Source organism: Typopeltis vanoorti, chromosome 13 (assembly GCF_054136105.1).
Source record: "Typopeltis vanoorti isolate ZY-2024b chromosome 13, IOZ_Tvanoo_1.0, whole genome shotgun sequence".
Taxonomy (NCBI): Eukaryota; Metazoa; Arthropoda; class Arachnida; order Uropygi; family Thelyphonidae; genus Typopeltis; species Typopeltis vanoorti.
Genome location: NC_143561.1, coordinates 61,552,200 through 61,579,017, shown reverse-complemented (window position 1 = coordinate 61,579,017; position 26,818 = coordinate 61,552,200). Strand labels below are relative to the sequence as shown.

Genomic DNA, 26,818 nt, shown 5'->3' with positions numbered 1-26,818 from the left:
CCAGCCATCTCCCTCCAGTTCCTCCAACCCGCTTGTATCCTGCATCCCACTTCCTTCTCAGCTCCTCCATCTTCTTCCACTGTTGAACCTAAGTATCTAAAGTCTCTCACCTTATTGATGGCATTTCCTTCCAGCTCCAGATCTGTCTCCTGGCCACCGCCCACTGCGCAACACATATACTCTGTCTTACTTCTGCTCAGTCTCATACCTCTCTCTTCCAGTACTTTTCTCCATCTTTCCAGTTTAGTTTCCGCTTCTTCTCTTGAATCTACACACAGCAAGATGTCATCTGCATACAACATTGTCCAAGGTGCATCTTCTCTCACCTCCTCTGTTACCACCTCCATCACAATATTAAACAGAAACGGACTTAATGCTGACCCTTGATGTAAGCCAACTGTTACTTGAAAACTTTCTGTCTGTCCCAAACAGATTTTATTAATAATTAGTAAAATAATCATTTCAACATGTGTGTTTTGTGTCCCTAAATTCATAAATATGAATGCTGATCACTGTGTAACCTTAAAAGAAAGATAAATTCAACTATGTATCTCAGTTTTATTGATTTTGCAAAGCTTTTGACAGCATAGACAGAGAATGTCTATGGAAAATCCTGAAAATTTATGGATTTCCTGACAAAATAATAAATATTGTAAAAGATTTGTATGCTGAAAGTAAAGGACAAATTCTATTAAATGGAACAGTTTCTGAAAGTTTTTACATAAAAACTGGTTAAGCAAGATTGTGTCATGTCTGGAACACTTTTCATCACTGTCATAGATTGGATAATGTGGCATACCCTGAAAATCCTGAAAACTGGAATAAGATGGAACAATGACACCACATTAGAAGATTTGGACTATGCTGACGACATTATACTACTATCATCTAGATTTGAAGACATAAAAATTAAGACAGCAGAGTTAGAGGAAATTGCTAAACAAATAGGCTTACACATCAATGAGAAGACAACCAAAATATTAAAAATCAACAGTAAAAAGAATGACCCAATCTTTATGAATGGAAATCAAGTAGAAGTGACAAACACTTTTAATTACCTCGGAGCAACCATCAACATTGAAGGTGGTACCAATGAAGAAATTGCAATAAGAATAAAAAATCTTGCTACGCATTTAAAACTTTATGGAAAATTTGTTTGTTTTTTTTTTTACGGAAAAGTTTGTTTTTATAAAACAAACTTGAAAACAAATTTTTAACTGAACTGTTAAATCTGCTACTTTATGGAAGTGAATCATGGAAATTAACCAAACAACAAGAAAATAAAATGGATGCCTTCCAAACAAAATGTCTTTGCAGAATTCTCAAAATTTACTGGCCAAATAAAATTTCATGAAATTTACAACAAAACCAAAACTAAATCCATTACAATAGAGTTAAAGAAACACAGGTGGACATGGAGGCCATGTATTGAGAATGCTAACATCAGAACACACAAGAATAGCATTGACATGGATGCCTGATGATAAAAGGAAGAGGGGAAGACCCAAAATGACATGCTGCTGGATGGTAATCCAAGAACGAAACAAACTAGGATGGTTGAGCTGGGGGAAATGAAGTGAAGCAGCACTGGACCGAAGAGTATGGAAAGCTAAACTCATGGCCTCATGCACCTTATAGGTGTAAAGAGCAATAAGTCAAGTCAAATCAAGTTGTTCTCATCCTTTGCTGTTTCAGTCATATATATAACTAATCCCTCCTCCACAGTCGTCATTCACATTATTTTTTTAACTTCATTCCTTTCTACCTTCATGCTCTCTAATATTCACAATCTCCTTCCTTTTGTTATTGTCATTCACAACAATGCTGACATGCTTTGACACAATGTACACGACTGACTACTTACACATGTAAATTAATGAACATAATGATAATGACTTAATATTATTTTAAAAATTAATATATATCTTATGAGTGAATGTAAAAACTTACTCTTTCACCAGCAGGTCCTACTCCACCTGGTGGACCAGGAGATCCCATTTTCCCCTAAAACATAAGGAAAACAATTAGCCTGATATACCCTTACTATAAAATATACCCATATATTTTAACAAATATATGGGTATATATATTTAACAAATAAATAAACAAATAAAGAAAATTAAATGAACCAGACTTGTGAAAATACCATTCATTTTATGTTTATATAATAACTAATCCATTCCTTCACACTCATCATTCACATTTTTTTTCCATCTCCATTCATTTCTATCCTCATGCACTCTAACATTCACACTCTCCTGCTTTTGTTATTGTCATTCACAACAATGTTGAAATGCTTTGACACTATGTACACTTCTGACTACTTACATACTGTAAATTAATGACCATAATGATAATGAATTAATATTATTTAAATAATTAATATAAATCTTATGAGTGAGTTTATATAAAGAACAAAGTTTATAAAAAGCATATAAAAATAAAAGTCTAAATGAAACTCAAATTTTTAATTGTAGATGATATAATAACTAAACAAGACTAAGCAAAGGCATTTGACAGGGTGCCACATGATAAGCTGATATTCAAGTTGCAGCACATGGAGTCTGGATGTCAGATTGGTCAACTGGATTCACGAATGGCTGTCCGATAGGTATCAGAGAGTTGTGTATGGTGGAGCAATATCAAAGAGGCAGAAGGTTACAAGTGGGGTTCCACAGGGCTCAGTACTGGGACCTATATTGTTTAACCTTCATATCAATGACATTGTTTGTGGATTGCAAGGGGATATTCGGTTGTTTGCAGATGATGTGAAGCTGGGAAGGGTTATTAGTAATAGTGCAGATGTGATAGCCCTGCAAGAGGATTTGAATAAGCTAGATAGATGGGAAATGAATGGGGGGGTGTCAGTTTAATGCAGCAAAATGTAAGGTCTTGAGGTTTGGGACACATCGATGGGATGCTGCATACTCTATGGGAGGAGTTATACTGGAGGAGGAAGCAGGAGAGACAAGAGATCTGGGTTTGATGATTGATAGAAACCTGGAATTTAGGGGACATATTGCAAAGGTAGTGAAGGTAACACAGAGGATTGCTGCAATAATGAGAAGGACACTGACCTGCAGAGAATAAATGGTTATCATTCCGTTGTATAAGACTATGATCAGACCACACTTAGACTATTGTTCTCAGATCTGGTTCCCAGGATTTGAAGGGAATAAATTAACTGTGGAAAGGGTACAAAGGCGGATAACAATGATGGTGTTGGGACTGTAAAATTTTAGTTATGAGGATTGGCTGAGGGAGTGTGGACTGCAGAGTTTGGTGGATAGAAGAAAGAGGGGTGATATGATTGAGACTTTTAAACTGTTGAAAAGTGGTTACAGGGTTGACACTGGGGAGCTCTTTCGCTTGGTTGAACAGCGGGAAGGAGTCATGACAAGGGGCCATCAATGGAAGTTACAAAAGGAAACTGTGAGAAAGAGGGTGAGGAGTGGTTTCTTTGCATGGAGGGTGGTTGAACCATGGAATGCACTGCCTTATGGAGTGGTGAGAGAGTGAGAATGGTCAATGCATTTAAGGAGTGATATGATAGACTTTGTGTTTCCTAGGAGGGACCTCCCTCAATGAGTCTTGATAGACTTGTGTTTCTTAGAAAGGACCTCCCACGATGAGTCTTTTGACTCTGTGGAGATCTGAATAATAATAATAATAATAACTAAAATAGTTTAATTCTTGCAACCTATATCAAGATCGAATTTTATCAAGATCTAATTATAATCTTTGAAGAACAGTGTACAAATAAATAAAATAAAGATATGTGCATGTAGGAAATATATGAGTAAATGAAACTAAAGCATATGACACTAAAATAAGCTGCGAGTTGGCCAATGGTTGAGCTAAGGGAAGGAGGATGAAAATTTCTGAGAAGCTAAACTGTTTTATGCAATTAAATTTTGCACCCAAGAATTGTTGGAATAAGTGAGACATGGTTCGATGAGGATGACATCCTGACAGAAATAGAAATGTAAGAGTATGATGTATTTATTATTATTATCAACATTTGACCTCCATGGAGTCAGAGACTCAGTGTAGGAGGTACACACTATTGCACACATTGCTTGTCCAACCGTGCTTTAACCTGATTCAATGTGTCTATACCCACAACACACTCAGGCAATGCATTTCGCTCACCAACCACTCTCCATGCAAAGAACACTCTCCTCACTCCTCTGCTCACACCCTCCTTATACATTTTCCAGTGATGGCCCCTTGTTCTACTCCCCCCCCATCTCCCATTCTATGAAAAATCTCTTCCATGTCGACCCAAAAACAATCCTGATTAGCTTATATGTCTCAATCATATCCCCCCCCCTTCCTCCTATTCATGAGGCTCTGCAACTTACATTCTCTCAATCTGTCCTCACACTTCACATTCCAAAGAACAGTGACCACCTTCGTGAACCTTCTCTGGACCCTTTCCAACATATCCTCGTCACCATGAAAATCAGGCGACCAAATCTGTGTACAATAATCCAGATGAGGCCTGATCAAGGCCTTATACAATGGCATCATAACCTCTCTATTTGTGCATGTCATAGTCCTCTGCATGATTGCCATTATTTGAACTGATATCTTCACAACTTGTGCAATGTGGCCCCCGAATTTCTAGTTCTTGTCCATCCTCACTCCTAGATCTCTCATCTCCTCTACTTCCGTTAAAGTTTTCCCACCAAGTGTATACTTTGTATCTCATTGTTGCCTACCAAATTTCAAAACCTTAAACTTTGCAACATTGAACTGATAATTCCACTTACCTGTCCATTCATGCAATCTATTCAAGTCCTCTTGTAAGGCCATAACATCTGCTTGACTCTGCATTGCTCTCCCCAGTTTTGCATTATCTGCAAACAGCTGCATATCACTAGTTAAACCCATCCCAATATTATTAACATAAAAATTGAACAACAATGGCTTCAAAACTGACTCCTAAAGCACACCGAAAGTGACCTTTTCTCTTTCAGGATACCGCACCCTCATAAACAACTTTCTGATATCTATCCGACAGCCAGTCACTGATCCAACTCAGAAGTCTGTTATCCAATCCCATCTATTTCAATTTATATAAGGCGAGCTTGGCCTGCATGGCCGAGTGGTTAGCATATCTGCTGTTCAGCCAAAAGGCTGCGGGTTTGAATCCTGCCATGAGCGTGAATGTTTGTGATTGTCTGAAAATACTAGTGGTGGTGGGCGGTAAATGGCATTATATTATGCCCACCATTTGTAGATCTCTGCTTGGCATTTTGCCAAGAATAGTCGACTCATGCTGAAGGAGAGAAAGAAATGAAGGATGTACAAAATGGTCGCCAACATGTGAAATCACGTGCGTTCTTGTCTGTCGCTGTACTAGCTTGATTTTTGTTGTCACTTTTTTTGCATTATTTTTTTATTATTAATTTGTATGATGGATCCAGTACAGTCAACAAGTTCTGTTGTTAAATGTTTCAGTAGCTCTTGCAAAAGAATATTGAATAATGTGCTGACATTCTGCGAAAAAAATCGTTAAAAGGCAGTCTCCTTGTTCCACTTTCTCAAGTCATAAAACGTGCAAGTGCAATTTCGGCGTATCGGGGTCAACTGTTAAAAGAATTCATAGGGAATAAAAAGGTGAAGGTAAGCCAAAATTTAAATCTCCTAAAAAAAAAGTGCCAGAGAAAGACAACTGTCGAAACCGTAGCTTTGAATGATTTTGATGTAGACATTATAAGAACTATTGACGAATTTTACGTGGTCCAGAAAAGAGTGCCAACTGTTCCAAAATTGATTCCTGTGCTTAAAGAAAGAATTAATTTTCCTTGGAAAAGAGAAACTTTAAGGAAAATACTTCATGAAATCAAATTTTGTTTTAATGCTATTAAGTAGTTTTAATGCTATTGCTATATTAATGCTATTGAGTATGTTTGGGCAGAAGTGAAAAGTTTCATTCGTCATTGCAACGTAACTGGGGATATTGACATGTCGAAACTTTTTTAAGCTTTCAGAAACAGGTGATTGAAAGTATTGCAGTTCAAAACTGGGGAAAATATTGCTCTCATGTCACCTCATTGGAAAATATGTATTGGGACATAGACGGAATTATTGAAGAATTATGCAAACCTTTGGTGATCAGTTTAAGTGAAAGTGATGGCGATTCGGATACCGATTCAGATGACTATGAAGATTAGAAGGATTTGATAATGGTATTTTTTTCCAATTTTTTTTGCATGGGTTTGTTAAAAGAGTCACAACAAGTCATAAATAATTAATCAGTTTAGGACATTAAAGTGTCTCAGTTCTCTCAACTGTAAGTTTAGAATATCTAAGTTCATTTTAAAAAAATTTCTGTTTTTCTGTATAATTATTTTTATTTTATGCCATACCATTTTTTAATTTTGTAAATACTCTACGTACATTTTTCCAACTGTTACACAAGCAAAATAGTTACACTTTAAAAACTACAATGTTCATAAAAGAAAAGCTAAATTTTCCGACCTGTAATAATAAACAAACTCATCCCAGAAGATGGATTGATTACTCTATTATCGGAATGGATTCTCGTTTTTGAGACATGCGCAGAAGGGTCTCTAATCTGTGGGCGAACTATAGTGTAGTTGCGGTTCACTATAGTTAGTGGATTGAGTGGCTGAGACAGAGAGTTGTAGAGTAGGTGCCCTCCCTCGATGAGTCTTTGGACTCCCTGGATGTGTCATATAATAATAATAATAACAAGAAGAAGAAGAGGTTGTTGTGTGGCAGTCTATAAAAAGCCTTTGCAAAATTCAAGTACACTACTGTATATGCATTTCCCCTATCCAAGGTATTTGTCACCCTGTTATAGTATATAAGTAAGTTAGTGAAACATGATCTCCCCTTAATAAACCTATGCTGATAACCACAGAGAATACAGCTGTTATCAACCCATTTCTGTATCCTACTTCTCACCAATCTGTGCAGTACCGTCACCACAACTCCAGATATACAGAACAACCTATTTTGAAGCTACAGCCTTATCACCACCTTTACGCAGTGGAACAATTTTACCCTCCTTCCACTCCTTGGAACCTGTGCTGTTGTAAGGCTTTTATTAAACAGGCATGCCAATGCTACTGCCAATTCCCTGGAACATTCCCCTGAGATGCATGGTGATATGTCATCAAATCCTGTCGCCTTTATTGACATCAATTTCGTGAAGACAGAAAGGTTAAAAATGGTGGGGAGGGGGGTTTTCCATATTTTCCAATGAGGTGACATGAGAGCAATATTTTCCCCAGTTTTGAACTAACTCTTTTTCTATCATCAATTTTCTATTGATGATAGAAAAAGAGTTATGTCCATACAAGGTAGATATGAAAGAGGGAAATAGTGGCAGTAGCTTTAATACAGTATGGTGTGAGATAGAGGTGAATAGAATGAAATAATTAGTCGGATGTTGTTATAGACCTAGTAATATGGATGGTAGTGACCAAGAAATGTAATAATCAAATTAGCCAAACAAACAAGAAAAAGGTGATCATTATAAGAATAGCTGACTTTAATTATGACAATAAAGAGAGGAGATGATGAGATAGCAACTGGAAGTAAAGAAAATGAGTTTTTTGAGGGTCAGCTTCATCAGGCAGTATGTAACAGAGGATACACGTGGATTGAGGATGTTAGATTTGATCATCTCATTAGAGGATGTTATTATAACTGAGGTGTCAAATCATCCTCCAGTAAGTGGGAGCGACCATGAAGTGTCTATCTGGGTGATTGTGTGAGGACTTCTGTGAGTTAAGGGTATATGTGGAACTACAAAGATGGTGATTATAAGAAGCTCAGGAGACAGCTTGCAGGTGTAGCACAGAATGAGGAGTTCGTTGGAAAGGAGATCGATGCTACTTGGGTGATATTTGAGAACTATTTAGTAGACGAAATGTCTAAATGTATTCCAGGGACTCAAGGGTAAATAAGGTAGGTGTGTAAATGGAAAAATTAAGATATGAACATGCGATACAGAAGGAGAAGGCAGTATGGAGGCAACATAAGATTACTGGTACTAATCAATTCCATGAGAATTACAAAGAACAGGAAAGGAGAATGACTCACTTGGTAAGAGTAGCAAATATGAAGCATGAGCAGTAGTTAGCTAATGAAGCAAAAAAAAAAAAAAAATCCTAGGGAGTTCTTTTGATATGTAGCCAGCAAAAAAAAATGATTGTGGAAGGATGACACTGATTGGAGAAAATGGTATAAGAACAACTGCTGCAGAGGATATAGTTGAGATATTTAATGTGCATTTCATAAAGGTCTTTCATTCTTGTGAATGTGGCATCATGGAGAGTTTGAGAGAGGGGATGACAAGGAGGAGGGATTGACCGTAAGAGAGCAAAAAGTATATGGGGGAATGGAGCAAACGTAATATTAATAAGGCTGAGAAACTTAATAATATATCACCCTGGCACATTCCTATATATTTAAAGGAATGTGCCAGGGAGTTGACATCTGCCTTCACATATTTGCTTAACATGAATCTTACACTGATCAAATTCCAAAGGAGTAGAAGGAAGGCCTATTGTAGACTTGTGTGTGTGTGTGTGTGTGTGCATGCGAGTGCGCGCGCGTGTGTGTGTATGCATGCACGGGCATGTGTGTGTGTGTGTGTGTGTGTGTGTGTGTGTGTCAGTTGTTGTGGTTAAAGTGTTGGAGAGGCTGGTGAGAACCAGAATCCAAAACAGATAGACAACAGTGAAATTATCTTTAATGGACAGCATGAATTTGCTAAATGGAAGTCATGTTTTAGTAATTTACTTAATTATTACAAAAGGTGTAATAGACACCTTTTGTAATAAACAACCGCATGATAAGTTGATAATCAAACTAGAGCGGATTGGGTTAGATATTTCACTAGGGCATCGGATTGGAATGGAGACTTAACTATCTAATAGCTATGAGCAAGTTGTGTATAGGGGAGCAATATCCCGGAAGAGGAAAGTCATCAGTGGCCTGCCTCAGGGGTCTGTTTTAGAGCCAGTGCCGTTTAACCTGTATGTTAATTATATTGGGGAAGTTTGGATTGGGATATTCAGTTGTTTGCAGATGAAGCAAAATTGGGAAGAACAATCAGGAAGCAGATGTTCAGGCCAGTTCAATGTTGCAAATTGTAAAGTTTGAAAATTTGGGAGACAAAGATGGGTTGTAGAATTTATGCTTGATGGGGAAATATTGTTGGAGGTAGAGGAAATAAGAGATCTTGAGGTAATAGTGGATAAGAATCTAAAAGTGGATAAGGTAATAGTGGATAATAGTGGATAAGAATAAGGTAATAGTGGATAAGAATTTTGGCAATCTTTAATTAATTATTAATAATTAATATTAAATAATTATTATTAACAATTAATAATAATAATAATTATTATTATTATTATTATTAATTGTTATATAGAGGACAGATTGCCAAAATTGTGAGGACAATGCAATAAATTCTGGGAATGATGAAGAGGAAACTGACTTGTAGAAGTAAGTAGATATCAGAGGTATTTAATATATTGCAAAATTTAAATGCAACAATGCTGTAGGTTTACATGGAATATCAGCTCGGGTGTTGCGTGAATGTGGAAAGGAATTGTCAACCCCCCCCCCCCTTACTTGGATATTTAACTTAAGTTTGATATCTGGTATGGTCCCTAGGGAGTGGAAGTTAGGCAAAGTGGTTCCTTTGCATAAAGGTGGCTGTAAAACTGCGGTAGTTAATTTCCATCTCAGGAGTAGTGGTAAAAGTATTGGAAAAGTTGGTTAAAGGCAAAATTCAAGAATGGGTGGATCAGGATATGATACCTTTAACAAACCATGATACTCATGGTTTTGTTAAAGGTAGATCCTGCCTTAGCAATCTATTAACTTTTTATAATAGAATGACATCAGAGTTGGACAAAGGAACTGGCTACACAGTGGTACTTCTGGATTTTGCTAAGGCTTTTGACAGAATACCCCATGGAACACTGTTATACAAATTGGAGCAGATGGGAATGGATATTAAATTGGTGACATGGATAGGAGAATGGCTCAGGGAGAGATACCAGAAGGTGGTGTATGGAGGAGCCGAGTCCAGGATGAGGCAGGTGACCAGTGGTATGCCTCAGGGCTCTGTGCTTGGACCATTGTTGTTTAATTTGTATATAAATGATATAGGAAATGGCTTAAAGGGAGATATTCAGTTGTTTTCTGATGATGCAAAGTTGGGTAGTGCAATAAAAAATCAAGCTGATGTTGAAAGTTTGCAGGATGATTTAAATAAGCTGGTAGAATGGGCAAAAGGTAATGGATGTCAGTTCAATGTGGAAAAGTGTAAAGTCATGCATTTTGGGATTAAAAAATTACCAGCTGTGTACTACATTGATGGAACAGTACTCCAAGAGATTGATGAGGCTAGGGACTTAGGGGGTGTTGGTAGATAGGGAGATGAAGTTCAGGGGACACATTGCTAAGGTGGCCAAGATTGCACATAGGATTACCGGTTGTTGAGGAACACACTGACATCCAGAGATAAAGAGGTTATTATTCTCCTTTATAAAGCATTGATACTTCCAAATTTGGATTACTGTGCTCAGGTCTAGTCACCTGGATTCCTTGGAGATGAGGAGGCTATGGAGAGGGTTCAGAGAACAGTGACTAAGTTGGTGAGTGATGTAAAAAATGCTCCCTACATTGATAGATTGAGAGCTTGTGGATTGCAGAGGTTGGTTGATAGGCAGAGAAGAGGGGATATGATAGAAACATTTAAATTACTGAAAGGTTTTTATAGGATTGATGCAGGGGAAATGTTTCAGCTGTGTGATAGTGATGGAAGAACAAGAGGTCATCCCTGGAAATTAAAGAAGAGTGTGGTAAACAAGGGTGTGAGAACAAGGTTTTTTGCCTGGAGGGCAGTGAATGAGTGGAATTCAGTGTCTGACTTAGTTGTGAGTTCTTCGTCTGTAAATGAATTCAAGAAGAGATATGACAGATATTGTTTTGCTAGTTTGGGTCTCCCGAAATGAGTCTATTATTAATAATTAATATTAAATAATTATTATTAACAATTAATAATAATAATAATAATTATTATTATTAATAATTATTGTTATTATTATTATTATTGCATTGCATAAAGCCTTGATTAGACTACATATGGACTACTGTGCATATAGTTGGTCACCTGGCTTTCAAAAAGGTAAGGAGATGATGGAAAGGGTCCAGATGCGATTCACTAAGGTGGTTTCTGATATCTGGAATGTTGAATATGCAGATAGGTTAAGAAGATGAAATTTATAGAATCTACTTGACAGGATGAAGAGGAGTAATATGATAGACCCATACAAGTTGCTAAGGGGTTGTTATAGGATCAATGTTGATGGGGAAATATTGTTGGAGGTAGAAGAAATAAGAGATCTTGGGGTGATGGTGGATAAGGATCTAAAATTTAGAAGCCACACTGCCAAAATTGTGAGGGCAACACAATAAATTCTGGGAATGATGCAGAGGCAGTGGCATAGCTAGAGCAGTTGCTGCCCAGGGCGGTCCCTGAGTTTGCCGCCCCTCTCAATACACACCAAAAATACTACAAAAAGTCAAAATGACATATACGGAAATAAATTAAAACACTGTGTTTATTTTTGAAGTAAAACTTTAATTTCAACATTATAAAATGTTATTTTTCTTGCTTTTCTGTTAGCAAAGTCATTGATGGCATTGGTGAACTCTATTTCATAGTAATGTAGGTAATTCTTAATCAAATGTTATTTTAAAAACTCCTCTGACAACTAGCAACACTTACAGAAATTGTGAGGAAAATTCGCAGGAGTATTACAACATTTGGAACTGAGTTCTCGAGACTGTATTTTAGAATTAACTGCAAAAGTTCAAAAAGGTTCAAAGTATCGCCCCCTCTGCACTCCCCTAGCTACGCCACTGTGCAGAGGACACTGACTTATAGAAGTAAGTAGATTATTGTTGCATTGCATAAAGCCATGATTAGACTACATATGGACTACTGTGCACATAGTTGGTCGCCTGGTTTTCAAAAAGGTAAGGAGATGATGGAAAGGGTCCAGATGTGATTGACTAAGGTAGTTTCTGATATCTGGAATGTTGAATATGCGGATAGGTTAAGAAGATGAAATTTACAGAATCTACTTGACATGACAAACAGGGGTAATATGATAGACCCATACAAGTTGGTAAGGGGTTGTTATGAGATCAACTTTGAAGAGGATTTTCTTTAAAATGGTGAGAGATGAGATGAGAACAAGAGGTCATCTCTGAAAGCTGTATAAGGAGGATGTGAGCAAGGAAGTGAGAAACAAGTTTTTGCATGTAGAGTTGTGAATGATGGGGATTCATTTTCTGAGAGTGTGGTGTCAGCAGAGAATTTGAATGTATTTCAGGCAAGGTGTAATGAGCTGTGTGTGTATGTATGACAAAGGGACCTCCTAGATGAGTCTTTGACTTTATGGGGTGTTATCAAAATATACTGAAGATTTTTTACTGCTGATGCAAATTCAAAAAAGGGTCTTATCTTTTGTGTATGTATATATATATATATATATATATATATATATATATATATATATATATATATATATATATATATATATATACTTACTTCTGTGAAGTTAACATAAACTTTATAAACTTTTATGAGAGAGAGAGAGAGAAAGAGAGGAGGGGGTGCGCTTATGTAGGTTCCTTCACAGGACAAATCATGAGACTAAATGGGTGAGACATTGAGGAAATGAGGGAATGCCCATTGCATGGCCAGAAAGCTGCTTGAAAATTGTCCATTTTATTTGAAGAAATTAAAGTGGAGACAATGTTTGAATAGCTGAGAGATATCGACTATTCGAATTTTCAAGCGGCTTTCCAGTCTTGCAATGGGCAGCCCCATCTCCTCCTTGTGCAAATTTATTTATAGAAAACTTTGAAAAATCTTTTAAAAAATTTTGAAAATTTTTGTGCCAGTTAGCTGGCATCTGACTTGACATATTTGTTTAATATGAGTCTTACACTGGGTCAAGTTCCAAGGGAGTGAAAGTAAGATTGTGCTACTTCATAAGGGAGGTGACAGAACTCAAGCATCAAATTATGGCAATCTGTGGGTGTCAGTTGTTGAGATTAAAGTGCTGGCGAGGCTGGTGAGAAATAGGATTGTTTAATATGAGTCTTACACTGGGTCAAGTTCCAAGGGAGTGAAAGTAAGATTGTGCTACTTCATAAGGGAGGTGACAGAACTCAAGCATCAAATTATGGCAATCTGTGGGTGTCAGTTGTTGCGATTAAAGTGCTGGCGAGGCTGGTGAGAAATAGGATCCAGAATTGGGTTGATAACAATCATATTATCTTTGATGGACAGCATGGATTCTAAATGGAAGTCATGTCTTAGTACTACTTACTTATTACAATAAGGTGCTGGCTTCATTAGATGAAGAGGATAAATACACAGTAGTATACCTAAACAACAACTTGATACCATTAGACAGTCAGTCTCCAATCCAATGCACTAGTTTGAAACTTATCATGCCGTAATTATTATTATTATTATTACCCCAAGACCTCATGGAGTCAAAGACTCATCTGGGAGGTCCTTTTATCACACACACACACACACACACACACACACACACACACACACACACACACACCTCATCATACCGTGTCTTAAACACACTCAAACTCCAATGTATCAAAAGCCTTGGCAAAATCTAAGTATACTACTAATCTTTAAAGGTACCTGTGGCATGACTATAAGCAACAAATTACACAATAACCAACAGTTGATGTTGATGTTTTTGCTGTTTGGCCTCATTCTGAAAATGAACTTACCACTTTCTTACAATAGATCAATAACCTTCATCCATGCATTCAATTCACCATGGAAAATGAAAGGGCTGGAAGTGTACCATTCTTGGAAATCCTTCTTATGCAAGCCAATGGTAATTTATCAACTAGTGTTTATTGTAAACCTACCTTTACTGGCAGATACATTCATCAAAAGTCTGCTCATCATGCCTCTCAAAAAATTGGTGTTATGAAGTCTTTAATTAAGAGAGCACATAATGTGTGCTCATCTCCCTCAAGCTTTTGAACAAAAAATTCTCTCTAATGGTTACAACCCTCATCAAATCCAGCAGATAACTGACTCCTATGTTCCAACACCTCAGGCTTCTTCAACAGACTACAGGGTTCTAATCCTTTATATTTCTGGTATCTCTGACCCTATTAGTAGAATTCTGAAGAATTATCACCTTAATTCTCATATATTTTCCTATCAACAAAATTTCTCATCTGTTGCCATCTAGAAAAGAGAAACTGTCACCTCTATCATTAGCTGGCATTTACCAGATACCCTGTGAATATAATCTGCCATACTTTGGACAGACAGGCATGCTGTGGATAAAAGAATTAATGAACATCATTGTTATATTGAATACACGAAACTGAAAAGTCTGGTCTGGCACAACATAGTATTGACACTAAGCACAGTATCCAGTGGGATGAAGCTTGTCTTCTCCATAGAAACAGTTTTAAATATGAATGCCATTTCAAAGAAAGTTGCAAAGCCCTTTTACATTGGCCAAATCTGAATCGGAATGTTTGAGATTCTCATTTTATTAACCAACAAAAATGGTTTTTGATATTATTTATTAATATATTAATTTCTAGCACATGGTAACCGTTTTTAATTGGTAAACTGATTGTTGTATGCCTTGTGTTCCCGTATTTTTTATTTGCTTGTTTCTATACGCTGAAACTGTACTGAATGATGTACTTCTATGTATTGTTATTTTCAGTACGAAATATCTGTACTTTCTCATAATTAAAAGTTAATTACTGTGTTTATCGTGTAATTTGTTGTTTATAGTCATGTGACAGGTACCTTTAAAGATTAGTAGTATAGTTAGATTTTGCAATGGCTTTTTGATAGATTACCGCATAATAAGTTGATAGTCAAAGTAGAGCAGATTGGGTTAGATATTAGACTAGTGCATTGGATTGGATTGGAGACTGACTATCTAATAGGTATCAGCAAGCTGTGTATGGGGGAAGCAATATCCCGGAAGAAGAAAGTAGTCGCTAGTGTTGTGCTTCAGGGGTCTGTTTTAGAGCCATTGCTGTTTAACCTGTATGTTAATTATATTGGGGAAGTTTGGATTGGGATATGCAGTTGTCTGCAGATGATGCAAAGTTGGGATGAACAGGCCTTACAAGAAGACTTTAAGAGATTGAGTGAATGGGTATGGGAATGGGAACGCCAGTTCAATGTTGTGAAATGTAAGGTTTTAAAATTTGGAAAACAAAGATGAGATGTAGAATTTACTCTTGGTGGGAATATATTGTTGGGAGTGGAGGAAATCAGAGATCTTGGGTGATGGAGATTAAGGATCTAAAATTTGGAATACACATCACAAAATTGTGAGGGCAATACAACAAATACTGGCAATGATGCAGAAACACTGACTTGTAGAAGTGAGAAGATTCTGGTTCCATTATATAAGGCTCTGATTAGGCCACATATGGGATACTGTGCACAGATTTGATCAGTTGGTTTTTAAAAGGTTGAAGAGATATTGGAGAGTGTCCAGAGGCAATTTATCAAAATAGTTTCTGATCTCTGGAATGTTGAATATGAGAAAAGGTTTGATGGGGTGCAATTGACAGTCTAGTGGATAGGAGTAGGAGGGGTGATATGATTGAAATGTACAAGTTGGTAAGTGGTTGTTATAGGATCAATGTTGAAGATGTTCTTCATAAAATGGTGGGAGTTGGGGTAGAACAAGAGGTCATTCTTATAAGCTGTATAATTAGGGTGTGAACAAAGGGGAGTGAGAAGCAGGTTTTTTGCATGCAGAGTTGTGAATGATTGGTGTCTGCAGAGAATTTGAATGTGTTAAGGCAAGATATGATGAGATGTGTGTATGACAAAGGGACTTTCTATACGAGTGACTGCATGGGGTTTTATGATGATGATGATGATAATAATAATAATAATAACATTTTTTCATATCGACAAACCAACCATATACCATTAGTATTGTTCAGATATATAGATGACACATTCATCATCTGGAAATATAGTGCTCCTGATTTATACGATTTTCTTGCATCTATCATAACTCATTCTACCATAAAATAAAATTTACTTGGGAACTAGAAAGTGATGGGAAACTACCTTACCCTTCCCAGATGTTTACCAAAAATGATGAAAAAGGCTTTTCAGTTGATGCATATCACAAGCCTACTCATACAGGCCATTGGACCTACACTCATTTTATTTGCACCATGTGTCACAAAAACTAGGTATTACATTACAAAGATCTCACTTGGGCTATTGTGTGCAGGTCTGGTCTCCATTGTGATTCTGATACAGTGGAGAGAGTGCAAAAGAGCGTGTTAAAAATTATATCAGGATTGTAGAATACTGATAATGAAGACAGATGGAGAATTTGCATACTGCAGACACTAACAAACAAGAGAAAGAGGCATGATATGATTGAAACTTACAAACTACTGAAAGGGTCATACAGGATTTCACTTGATGGAATTTTTCAATTTACGGAGGGGTGGGGAAAGGACAAGAGGGCATCCATGAAAGCTGAGAATGAATGCCGCTAAGAAGGGAGTGGGGGCTAGATTTTTCTCTCATAGAGTCGTGCTTGATTGGAAGATTGCCATTGGATGTTGTTTGTGCAAGCAGTGCGAATGAATTCAAGAATAAGTATGATAGCTGTGCGTGTAGAATGAGGCCTCCCTCAATGAGTCCGTGACTCCCTGGAGGGCACTCTTAATAATAATAATAATAATAATAATAATAATAATAATAATAATAATACATATATGCTCAAAAAAGAGTAGCTTTTATCATAATAGATGAAGAAAAACTTAATGAAGAAACTTTACTCAGCAGCTTGTTTGCAACAGATGTTCACAGAAAATCATACACCAATTACTATTCTCTAAATTCTTCTCCAAAGCAAAATCCTGATATTCACTAGAGTACTTCAGTTTCCATAAGTTGCACAGTTCACTTACTATCAAGATTACCGGTCTCCTTAAAACTCGTGACATCAGGGTGGCTTTCAAGCCTATTTCACCATATGATGTTCGTTATCCTAAAGACCAAAGCCCTGGAGTCTGTAGTATTCTATACTTTTGTAACCTTTCTTACATACCAAGCATCAAAAAGTTTTGAAAGAAAACAGAACACATCCAAAGATGTCAACAACAACAAAGAAGACAACTGAGGTCTGGCTTTTCATTTATCCACACACAAAATGAAGACACCTTTATTGTTCTCAACATAAAAGAACCTACACTGATCATTTTTTTTCACAAGGCATTCTTAATGGGATTCAAAGATGTGTGATTTCGGAAACTGTTTCTCAGATCTTTCCATACATCAGACTACAACTTTTCAGACAACTGTCTGCACACAACACTGAACAAGGAGTAACTCATGCCACCTCCCACATTTCACATGGTTTCAGTTGGTTTATAATGTAACTAGTGGCTTGAAATCGTGGGGCTGCTGCAACTTTCGAAATATACATACACACTGTAAGTATAGTGTATATGTGTTTGGATAAAATATCAAAATTATAGTAAAAATTTTTAAAAAAATTAAACATGAAAAAATATTGTTTATTATCGATGAAATTATACGGTTTGGTATAATTCAAAATTACTTTAAAATAAAATATATTCTTCTTGTTTTGTTTCATGAAAAAATATTGTTTATTATCGATAAAATTATGCAGTTTGGTATAATTCAAAATTACTTAAAAATAAAATCCATTATCATAACCCCAATAATGTTCTAAAATAAAAACTATAACAAATGTTATGTCTTTAATCGTAATGTCCAAAATATTTAAAGAGATGGAGTAAACATGATAAGCACTACGAACACTCTACTACTGGCGCAAACTGCATATAAACAGCAGTGGAACTGTGCGACAGACAGTGCTGCATTATGCTAATAGCTTGCATCTCACTATACCGTGCATATGCTTGTGTACATAACAATATGACACTGTGGTAAACACAGTGCTGCTAGCATCCTTCACCGTCCTAAGTGCTACAAGATGGAATTTTATTGTTTTATACAAAATAAGAGAATTGTATAGGATTGTTGATGATAAAATAAATATTACAAGCAAATATAAATAAATTAATAAATATATTTATATATAGAGAAAAATTGGGGGTGCTGCAGTTCTGCAGTGCCTATGCACGAGCCACCCCTGATTATAACAATTACTACATAGTTTGTTTTAGTAATATTATATTTTGTGTTAAGTTTATTGCATTTATTTTTATGTATTTTTTATCTAGAAAAGCCACCAGTTTTAGTGGCAAAACTAGTGGCTTTCATTATCTTTTTAGTTTTACACAACCTAATAAAATCCAGTTTTTATCTAATAAATATGTTTATTATAAAATAAATAATAAAAATAATATTGGACTCCAATTCTGAAAAGTGAGAGACAAATCTGGAGGAAAATCATTGACTGGACATTAGTAATAATGTCAACTTAAATGTGTAGCAATGTAATAGTATCCTGTACACTTTTTCAGGTTACATATCAGCAAGTTGATGATAATGATAAAATATAACAAGTATTTTTATAAATTAATTAAAAAAACCTATTAGCCTTCCCATGGCTTATTCATTGGTTGGGAGTCACATAAAAATGCATAATATGTTGATCACGTTAATGTCATTCAAAAAAGAATTACTAAAATTATTCTCTTTCTTAATGAACTCGCATCAGAAAACATGTTTTTTAAATGGGTAGAAAGGCTATGTGTTGGAAGTTCACATTTAGTTTATTTTAATGGTTTTAATTCACAACATAAGAATAATTTTAATTAATATTTATTTAACTTATTTGCTGATATATCGCTGGTGTTATACCCAGCATCCTCACAGCACAAAGAATAGTTGGTCATAGTATGTTAATAGCAACTATTGGTCAAAAGTGGGGCTAGTTGAAAACTGTAACAGACAACACAAGGAACTAACGTTCTAATTGGTGCCATATGTTGGATAAAGAGAGAGTTGTATTACTTTGATCTTAAAATGACTGCCTCCTAGATTTTTGGTTAATTGACACAGGGGTGTCTGATAAACCTAGAACAAAAATTATACTAAAGCAACTGATATAACCACAAGAAAGAGCATACTAGTAGCAATGTTATGAAGGTAATTTATGTTCTTATATCATTATTATTATTTTTATTATTATTATTATGGGTATCTCCATGGAGTCAGTAGACTCATCGCGGGAGACCCAAACTAGCAAAACAATATCTGTCATATCTCTTCTTGAATTCATTTACAGACGAAGAGCTCACAACTAAGTCAGGCAATGAATTCCACTCATTCACCACCCTCCAGGCAAAAAACCTTGTTCTGACACCTTTGTTAAAGAACATAAATAAATAAGAACATAAATAAGAGCATACTAGTAGCAATGTTATGAAGGTAATTTATGTTCTTATATCATGTGTTCTTTCTTGTGGTTATATTAGTTGCTTTAATATCATTTTTGTTCTAGGCGTTTTTTTTTTTTTTTTTTTTTTTTTTTTTTTTTTTTTTTTTGTTCAGACCTTACCAGCCTCTTCTTGTGCTTGTTGAGGTTGGGGAATGTTTTAAAGCTACTGCTGATTCCAAAACAATAAATTAAAGCTGCCAAGAAATTAGATTCTTGGTTTAATCCTTTATCCAAGTGTAAGCAAACAAAGTTTGCACGTGAAGTATCTTTACGACTGGGTTACTTGTATACAAAGGTTAATGACTTTGCATCAATTGCCTTAGTATCCCATAATGCAAGAAGTAGGAAGAAGAATTATTATGGTAAGATAATGTTAATAGATGGAAGTAGGAGATTGGTAACTGCTGCAGAAGACATAGTCAAAGTATTCAGTGAGCAGTTCATTAGGTGTTTCATCCTCAGTGTGAAATTAGAAGCTTAAGTGCAGAGAATAAAATGAGAGAACTTGGTGTGTAACAGTGTTTGCCTCGAGCAATGAGTCCTTTGACTCCATGGAGGTCTGGTGTTAATAATAATAATAATAATATCTTTTTATACTCAAGGCATGCAATAAACCTTTGCTGCTTACAAGCCCTTTGTGCCAGACCCAGTCGAAAGCTTTGGAGATATCAAGTGCAGCCACTTGAGATTCCCCAGATTCATCATGTCCAGTGATATATGTGAGTAGATCTACTGTTGATTGGCAGTAACAGAATTAATACTCATACATGTGGTCGTTCATTAGCTGGGTGCCTTCAAGATCGTGTAGGAGCTTGGAATTGATGGTTCTCTCAATTCTCCATTATTTTAGACAGGACTGAGGTGAGTGAGAAAGGGCGGTAGTTTGATTGCAGTGATATGTCACCCTTCTCAGGAATGGGTTGAACATAGGCCAACTGCTAGGCTGTGGGATAGAGTAGAGTAAGAGAGTATATATACAGGCTACATAGGATAGGAGTCAGTTCTGGTGCACTAATCTTCAGGACAATTGGAGGAGTGCCATTTAGGGCTAGGAGACTTTTTTTTGTGTCTAATTTGGAAAATATTTTTCTGATCTCTTTCAGGTGAAAGGATATAGGGGCATTGCATACTGGACATCTGAAATGGTTGGAGGACATTTACTATTGTAAGTTATGCATGAACTGGAATCAAAGTGAAGCCAGGAGATTGGCTTTTTCTGTGGGTGATGATGCAATAGAGCCATCTGGATATGGTAGGAGTGGAAAGAGTGTTGGGCAGAAGTTATGACCAATTGCCTTGGCGAGAGACTAGAATGCTGGGCTGCCATTTGGACAGGCTGCGAGTTTCCTACTTTTTGCTCTTTCAAACTCTGTTTTGAAAGCATTAATACTATAGTATAAGGCTTGAGTATAAGCACTAAAGGGAGATGGAGTTCTTGATGTAAGCCAGATGTGGAATGCTTGATTTTTTATTTGTACAGCCTTGGCACATCTTTTGGAGAACCAGGACTAAGTTAGGGATCAACAGTTCAGAATAGTGTGGAGAATGTATCTTTCCATGCCGGTAAGGATTACTTTGGTGATATGTTCAGTGCATATATTCCATGGGAATGAGGCATAGAAGTCAAGGAGGCTGTCCTAGCACTGTGAAAATGCCAAACTACGCTTGTATGAGAGTGGCTGTATAAGCGTTGTTGCATAGGGAAGGAGACAAGCAGTAGACTGCAGTCAGAATTATCTAGGGACCCACTACATTTGCCGTGTATTTGAAAGGGTCACTGGTGAGGAAAAGACCTAGGGTGTTTGGAGAATGGTTAGGGTTATCTGGTATTCTGGTAGGCATGTAAACAATTTGTGTAAGGTTGTTAGTGATGGCAAATGTTTAAGCATCTCTGCCTGCTAGATCTGTAAAACTGGAGGAGGAAAACCAGTTATGTTATGGACATTAAAATTTCCTAGGAGGATGATTTTGATGTTAGGGACTGGAGAAAATCATTGTTTAAGGAGAGGAAATTAAAGAGCTCAGGGTGGCTGATGGCATCAGGGGAGTGATAGAGACAGCAAATAAATCTGACTGAGTCCGGAAGGAAGATTCCCAACCAAAGAAGATCAAAGTCAGGCAATTCTAGGTTGAGTTCTCTCTGGCAAGGTATGTCTGAGATGACATAATACACAGATGCCACCCTTGTATCAAAAGGAGTTAAAGAATGTGCAGCTTGGAAAGTTGAGATGAATACTGCTGGGGGGGGACAATCATCTAGTTCCTGGACTACAGTTCCATCAATGTTGTACACAGATTGTAACAATTTATCCCATAACTTTATATTTCTCCATATTAAATTGTTACATACTGATAGCTCATTTAAATCATCCTGCAACTTTTCCACATCACCTTGATTAACTATTACTCTATTCAGTTTCGCATCATCAGCAAACAACTGAATGTTTCTTCTTCAGATTATTCCCTATATCAATTATGTATAAAATAAACAGTAGCAGTCCTGGAACAGAACCTTGCAGCACACTACTAGTTACCTGCTTTCTCTTGGATTCTGTTCCATCATAACCTCGTTTTAGTATCTATTAATCAGCCACCATCCTATCTACATAACCAGAGTCACAACCATCCTCATTTGTTCTAATTTGTGTAACAGAATTCATGTGGTATTTTGTCAGTCTTTGAAAAATGCAGCAGAATCATTGTTTGACCATTCCCTTTATCCAACTCGCTGTCACCCTCTTATAAAAAAAAAGTTAATAAATTACAAAGGTATGATCAACCATTCACAAATTCATGCTGCCCTCACAGAGTATCATATTCTTATCCACCAATTCATCTCATCTCATCTCATCTTCCTTATACCCTCTTTTACCTTGCGTTGTCGAGGGTCCATTGATCATCGGACCTCACTCCGTTTACAGGATAAGGTGGTCAGCCTTATGCCCCGGTGTATCCTATGGCCTGTAGTGTTGAGTTCTCGAGGCCAGTTTGCCTGCTTTGCGGGATGAAAAACCCCAGAATAAGCTGGAGAAAAAACCCTGCTGTCCACGCCCAAGACTGGCTAACTTGTACTCAATAGGGAGGTAAGTAGTCCGATCTAATAATAGAGCTTTAAGCTTACTTGTGTAGTCCGTTTAGTTAAGTACTACTGTGGCGTTACCTTTATCCGCTTTGGTGATTGTTATTTCTTTGTTTTTCTTTAATTAAAGAAAAGCAAAGAAATAATAACAAAAAAATAATAATCACCAAAGTGGATAAAGGTAACGCCACAGTAGTACTTATTATTATTTCTTTGTTTTCCTTTAATTAAAGAAAAACAAAGAAATAATAACAAAAAATAATAATCACCAAAGCGGATAAAGGTAACGCCACAGTAATACTTACCAAACGGACTACACAGGTAAGCTTAAAGCTCTATTATTAGATCGGACCACTTACCTCCTTATTGAGTACAATCCCACCAACTCATAAATTAGAAAAATCCAAAGGCTCCTTAAGAAGGTCACTTCTTGGCCTGTAGTAGAAGTCACTAACAAATTAAAACCGTTTAACTTCATACCCCCGCCCCCGTTTATATGGACTCACAAAAATACATAAAAAAAATGTGCCATTACGTCCCATAGTGGATGGCATTGATTCCCCACATACAACTTAGCTAAACATTTGGTCAAAGTGCTCACACACTACACGGGCAACACACCATCACACATAAAAAAACTCAGCCCATTTCAAAGCCAGCATACAAAACCTTACACTCCAACATACTGACATAATGGTTAGTTTGACGTCTTCTCCTTATTCACAAATGTCCCACTCAAAGAAACCTTAGAGCTAATCAAAGCTAAATTTCCTCCTGATATCTCAGCCCTATTTCAGTTCACTATGAACTCTGACTATTTCGTTTGGCAAGGAAAATTCTACAAACAGATAGAGGGGGACAGCCATGGGTTCACCACTCTCCTCGCCCTTGGCCAACTTTTTTATGGAGACTTTTGAAGAGAAAGCCTGAAACTCTGCCCTACAGAAACCAACCATATAGCTTCGCTACATTGATGATGTGTTCGCTATTTGGTCACATGGCTCTGATACACTCCTCTCCTTCCTAACACACTTAAACAACCAACACCCCCAGAATCAAGTTCACCCTGGAAAAGGAGAAAAACAACAGCCTTCCTTTCTTAGACACACTAGTCACCCACCAGCCTGATGGAACCTTGGTTTTCTCAGTTTATAGAAAACCAAGGTTCCATCAGGCAGATACATTCACCAACAATTCCACCACACCCTGTCACAACAATATGGAGTTATTAAGACACTACACAACAGGGCTAAACTTATCTGTTCAAATCACAGTGCCCTAACCACGGAACTAAACCACATCCTCAACACTTTCTCTGCCAATGGCTACCCCTCCCCCCCCCAAAAAAAATATTGACACTAGTTAACCACAAAACTCTCCCCCCCCGTTTTCTAAATCCATCACCATTCCCTACATCCGAGGCACCTGGGAAAAAATTACCAAAATCCTAAAAAAACATAACTTGACCTCTTGTTACAAACCACATAAAAAATTGGTGTCCCTTATCTACTCCACTAAAGACCAACCACCTACCTTAGACCTACCTGGTGTATACCAGGTCCCTTGCAGCTGTAAGCTGTCCTATTTTGGCCAAACAAGCAGGACACCGAATATCAGAATTTCAGAACACAAGGACTACATTCATTTTCACCAGTACAGTCACTCTGGTCTTGCAGACCATGCTCTGGATACTCGCTACAGAATACTGTGGAAGAAAGCTACGGTTATACACCGTAGTAAATTCAAATTTGAAAGGCTATTCATGGAATCAGCCTCAGCCCTAAGAAACATGCCAAAACTCAACAAATTTGGTTGCATGAGACTGCCCCAAATTTGGGAGACTTACATCACAAGCCCTTCAGCCCAACGGCCGAGAATACTTACTTAGCCCGCTAGGGTGCACCATCAGGACCTTTAGGAGAATCAAAAGTTTCCTGCTGCGTGCACGTCTTTATTTTAAGTTCCTGTGAAAATGGCAACGTGACATTGCCAAAATATTGGAATATAGATTAAAGTTTAATTTTAATTTATATCATTTGTACATTGTAAATTCCTTAAGTAATTTAATAAGCAGATAGGCTTATAGTTTGATGCTTGAGTAAGATCACCTCTTTTATGAAGTGACACAATCTTGCCCTCCTTCCACTCCATAGGAACTTGACCGAGTACAAGACTCATATTAAAAAAATATGTCAAGGCAGGTGTCAACTCCCTGGCACATTCCTTTGGCTATGTGTCCCCTGAATTTCAAATCCTTATCCACTATCACCCCCAGATCTCTTATTTCTTCCACTTCCAACAATGTATCCTCATCAAGCATAAATTCTGCATCCCATCTATGGGGGAAAAAAATTTCTCTTGGCATTTCATAATAAGAAGTCAGTTAAAAGGAATATGAATGTAGTCTTTAAAGAATAATGGCAAAAAAAAAATTCAATAATATATTTCATTTCAAAAGTAATATCAATGTAATTACACGCTTGCCAGCTTGTCCTGGAATTCCAGGTAATCCTCGGGGTCCAACTGAACCTTGTTCTCCTTTTCTTCCTGTTTCTCCTTTCGCACCAGATTCACCAGGAAGTCCCTTATAACAGAAAAAATTATAATATAAATACTTTATGAATGTTTAGTTTACTGATTTCATTTAACCTTCATGTGATAATGTTACAAATCCCACATAAAAAAATTCTGCCTATTAAGATCAAATGATTTAAGCAATCAATTAAAACAATATATATATTACTAAATCTGCTTATCAACTATTTGTTTTCCAAAATATTTCAATCCATGGCTGCAAAATATTTCAATACTTTACCTCACCCAATTAAAATATACTATAAAAATTAATTAGCCTGAATTTTTTTTCTTTAAAGAATTAAAAGTCTTTACTGTTGTTTTTAATATGAATTCCAACATAGAAACAAATAGAAACCCTGCTCTAGAGATCGAACATTAAAGTTTTTCATCACTTCAAGCTTCAATAAGCAGGGTGATATATCATAAATAAATGGTAACTGTGTAACTACATAGGAGATTAGATTTATTTATTTATTTTTTTGTTACTGTTTAATGAGTAGCAATATGTAAAAATTCATGTTAAATTTAGCTGTTAAGATAATTACAAATGAGTGTCTAGTATTTGTATGAATTCTGCCACTGTTTACAGGATACTTTATTCTTACATCTTGTTCATCATAATGTTTGTTTTTTTTATCATGGCCAGTGTCTTATATCTGTTTTTTTTTTTTTTTATTATTATTTTTATTTTTTTATGTCACGGCTGTTCAGACTACAACAATTAAGAGATTACTTGTTCAATAATGTATGAGATTTCATAGCATGATAAAACTCCTACCTGATATCCTACCTAACATCCTTGTCTTGCATGTTTTTATGCCATGGCACTCCTTCAAGCTTCCTCCTAAGCTTGTTACCAGCCATGCAGTTTCAAAAATTATTATTATTATTATTAACATCTGACCTCTATGGAATCAGAGACTCATCATGGGTGATACACACTATTGCACACAATACTCATCCAACCGTGCCTTAAGATGATTTAATGGTCTACATTCATAACACACTCAGGCAATGCATTCCAATCACCAACCGCTCTCCATGCAAAGAACCATCTTCTCACGCCTCTGCTCACACCATCTTTATACAGTTTCCAGAGATGGCTTCTCCCATTTTATGAAAAATCTCTTCCACGTCAGCCTGATAACAACCCCTGACTAGGTTATATGTCTCAATCATATCCATCATCTTCCTCCTATTCATGAGGCTTTGCAATTTACATTCTCTCAATTTGTCCTTATACTCCACATTCCAAAGACCACTTACAATCTTTGTGAATCTTCTCTGGACCCTTTCCAACATATCCTCGTCATCTTTTTTTTTGACTGAAAATTCCAGATGAGTTGTAACCTCCTAAGTCAGGACCATATGATCACTCTCCACAGTTCGAGGTAATGGGGTCACCTGAGTTATGGTAAGCCATTCTGATTCTATAACCAGATCCTACCCAGAGTCTCCCTCCATCACATGCTGCTCCAAGTAATAATCACTCAGAAGGTGGATAAATTCCATTTCTTTCCTTCCATGTGATCTTTCCTCTTACTAGTCTATGTTTCTATGTTATGGAGTAATTACTTACACATGTTGGAGTAATTACTTACAATTATGAAAATTATAATTATAATAATAACAATTATAATAATTATAAGTAAAGTAA

At 36.5% G+C, this 26,818-nt stretch overlaps 1 protein-coding gene across 1 annotated transcript in view; it reads right to left on the bottom strand.

The window, feature by feature from the left end:
- Positions 1 to 26,818, bottom strand: part of LOC150100214 (uncharacterized) — an 850,396-nt gene that overhangs the window by 422,823 nt on the left and 400,755 nt on the right. The window contains exons 21-22 of the mRNA XM_090402345.1: positions 25,061 to 25,168; positions 1,951 to 2,004 (exon numbers count right to left, since the gene is read on the bottom strand). Coding sequence (XP_090258471.1) covers positions 1,951 to 2,004; positions 25,061 to 25,168 — 162 coding nt within the window. The remainder of the gene's footprint in view (positions 1 to 1,950; positions 2,005 to 25,060; positions 25,169 to 26,818) is intronic.